This window comes from Rhagoletis zephyria, unplaced genomic scaffold, assembly GCF_001687245.7.
Source record: "Rhagoletis zephyria isolate East Lansing unplaced genomic scaffold, Rhagoletis_zephyria_1.1 Rzeph_scaffold_05934, whole genome shotgun sequence".
In the NCBI taxonomy this organism is placed as follows: Eukaryota; Metazoa; Arthropoda; class Insecta; order Diptera; family Tephritidae; genus Rhagoletis; species Rhagoletis zephyria.
Window position 1 is genome coordinate 35,685 of NW_016163017.1, and position 3,274 is coordinate 38,958.

At 32.2% G+C, this 3,274-nt stretch overlaps 1 protein-coding gene across 1 annotated transcript; it reads right to left on the reverse strand.

The window, feature by feature from the left end:
- Positions 1-1,941: 1,941 nt before the first annotated feature.
- On the reverse strand, positions 1,942-2,623 carry LOC108372628 (uncharacterized). The gene is made up of 2 exons (XM_017628357.1): positions 2,353-2,623; positions 1,942-2,274 (listed from the first exon to the last, which is right to left on the reverse strand). Exons 1-2 carry the CDS (start codon positions 2,479-2,481, stop codon positions 2,107-2,109), a joined length of 297 nt encoding a protein of 98 aa, XP_017483846.1. The 5' UTR covers positions 2,482-2,623; the 3' UTR covers positions 1,942-2,106.
- Positions 2,624-3,274: the final 651 nt, after the last annotated feature.

A 3,274-nucleotide genomic window follows, 5' to 3' on the forward strand; every position in this document is an offset into this window, starting at 1 on the left:
GAATGGAATAAGTATGGAATCATTTTGAAAAACTTAAAGAGATGTTCTTTTGAAAGCTGAGAAATATAGGTATTTGGTTATGAAAGCGGGTAGCTTTTCTCCACGAAATATAATTTCATTTTGCAAAAATGAGATTAAAAATTTACCTCTAATTTTTTAATACATATCGACGGCTGAGTGGAAAATCTCGACAGAAGGTTCGAAAATGTTGTACCTCAGAAAATGGCGCAGGAACGTCTTACCTCAGAATTTCGATCAAAAAATGCCATATCTCAACTGAAAATAAATGTAAAATATGTTTAGAAATGGCGTTTTCGAACCGGCTGCCGTGATAGTTCGATCTTCCACTCAGCCATCGATATACTCAACCAACTCATATTTTGTTGTTGTTTCTGGTATCTAAAGTGTCAAAAAATATTCTATTGCGGTGTGAAATATCAACAAATATTTAAATAAAAAATTTAAATTGGTTTTCAATCGCTTTTTTGAAGATTCCCATGTAAATACATTTTACCAATTAAGAATTTTCGTAAAAAAAATTAACAATATTTGACAGTTTAGAGACTAAATATTTTGAAAAAATCAAATCTAATCAGCTGGTAAATACAACCTAAACTACTATTTACTACCAAAAAAAAAGACAATTATTTCTATGGAACCATCTTAGTTTTTTGTCTGTCTTACCATTTTGACCAAGATTTTTTCACAAGCCACAATAAAATTATGCTGGACGATTCCAATGCCAGGTCGGTCAAGGATGGATCTTCGGTACTCCAAAGCACAAAGCAGGTTCGAGACCACAACCGATAGCCATCAGCTTCGTAACACGACCCTCACACCTGCTTTCGGTAGGACAACACTTCCCTTGATTAAGTACCACCGAATAAAGAGTATTTTGCGTAATAAAACGGGTAAGCCGAAAAACGTGAGTGCAAAGAATTTGAAATTCTCTCGCCGACAGGAAAAACGTCCAACTATTTTACCAGGGAGTTGGGGCAGCATACGAATGTGTTTGATACCAGGGTGAATTCCTACAAGAACAAAACCGGCGCCTTAGGGACGAATATCCAAAACAGGCTTAAATTATAGAGGGAACAAACCTACATCTTACTGAGTGGAAACAGCGTTGAAAGCAGCGGAAGGGATGAACCCGAGCACCTAGTCGAAGACGACGGACTCGATCTCACCACCCGACTATAACGAGGTACAAGTGGCAAATTGGTCGGCTTAGAAAGTAAACAGATTTTTTTCTAAAAACGCTTATTATATTAAAATATTGTATAAACAAATTTGCAAATTGAATTTTTTTGTAACTTCTGTTCAAGGTTGAAATGTTGATTTATATGAAAAATTATTAAACATTAAATAAACAAAAGAATAAGTTAATTGTAAAAAAAGATTTAAAAAGGCTTTTTAATATGAACCCAATCGCACCATAAATACGGGGTTTCCAAATATCTCGACTCCAGCGTCACCTATCGGCAAACTTTTTTGTGGGGTTATTCATTTCGAAATTTCCGCGCCACCTAAAGGCAAATATTTTTTAACTTCCATGTAGGTAATATAAATTCCTAAGAGGAATCAAGTCGGCTGATAAATACGGTGCTTTAAAAATCTCGACTCCACCGCCACCTAACAGATTAGTTCTTCTTTCATATTGCATTGTCATCGGATTCTGAGCCAGGTTTGAAATTACAAGTCTCTAGCTCATCGGGAAGTTGGGTTAAAAGTTAATTGCAAGATGTGACCCAAAACAAATATACTTCCACACATACACACAAAGCAAGTTAAATAAAATCTTGAAAAAGTATTCAAAACTTGTAAACATTTTTTGTTTCTATTATTTTGTTCAGCACTGTATATTTGTACTTTCCTTAACTTATTTGCGCTATGATAACTCAGCACCTGAAATATCAAATTAAAATCACAAGCGATACAAAATTTCTCTTGCACTAACCGCCGGTTTCACCAGCAATTTAAATTTAAAATAATTTTTTATTTACTGTCAATTTGCCTATTAGATCCAAAAAATTAAAATAATATTTCACTTAAATTGCTTTCGTGAAAATAGCTGTAAATATGTATTTATGTAAATAAACTTAATATTTAATTCAATGGTGGCTCTCCATTTGCATCATCCCATACGGGAAAACGTTCTTTAGTGCGTTGGGTTGGGTTTATGAATTCATCTCCGTGATCTGGAGCAAGATCGAAGCCATTTCTTTTGATACGTTTTACACGTCTGCGAGGTACAAGCGATTCCGGTGGTATACCCTTAGATCGATAAAATAAATTATTACTATATTCTTATATGCTTTAATTAAATTAATTTATAACAAAAAAAACACACACTTGAGCGGAGCGAATAGTTGACAAAATTCCACTGCCAACCCGTGGCTCTGCATCAATTTGCCGGGGAGCGATAATAAACAAAAAACTCAAGCAAATCAAAAGTAGAACAAATGTCGAAGTATAATTCATTTTTCTTAATTTCCGTTGTATACGTAAATAAGCAAATTAAGGCCACAAATTATTTTTATGCAATACTTATTTGAATATTTTTTTTGTGTAATTCACTTTCATTTTCAGTACTTCGTTGTTTCGTTTATACTTCAACACTGAAACGGCGAACAGGAGAATAAATTTAAGTGTGAGAACGAAATCGTATTTTATTCTTAATGAAATATGTACATAAGTAAGTACATACATACATACATCTACGGTGAAAATAATAGCAGCGCAATATTTTACCCAGTTTTGACTGCTTTTATTTTATTCGTTTTATGTTCATTAATTGTTTTTTATAAAAATATAGCTGATTATAAAACAGTAACTTTGTAAATCCAAATACAAACGCATGTACATAAATTTAAAAAATGTAAAAAATTTTTGCGTTAGCAAAAAAAAATAAAAACCAGCATAAACGACATTTTTTACCAACTTCGAACTTGCACTGTGTTCATATTAAAATTTAATGCCTAAAGTTCTCATTAAAAATGTTTGAAATTTTTGGTGATTTTTTTTTTAATATTTGTACGAAGTTTGAAATTTGAATTTATATAGCTTTTGTTAAATAATGAATGAGCTATACTTAAAAAAAAAAAATCTATGAACTTTAACAAACAAACAAAAAAATATTCAAAACTGGCCAAAATGTTGTGCTGCTATTATTTTCACCGTAGGTGTGTATATGCATGAGTATGTATACATACATACATACATATGTATGAATGTACGTACACAGCATTTTGTTTAAAGACTTTACTTTTCAATT

What these genes read in the sequence shown, in the direction of transcription:
- LOC108372628 (XM_017628357.1), bottom strand. Translation starts at nt 2,481, where the DNA reads ATGAATTATACTTCGACATTTGTTCTACTTTTGATTTGCTTGAGTTTT. An exon ending in CAACTATTCGCTCCGCTCAA is followed by an intron (nt 2,275 to 2,352) that starts GTGTGTGTTTTT and finishes TATCGATCTAAG; the next exon opens with GGTATACCACCGGAATCGCT.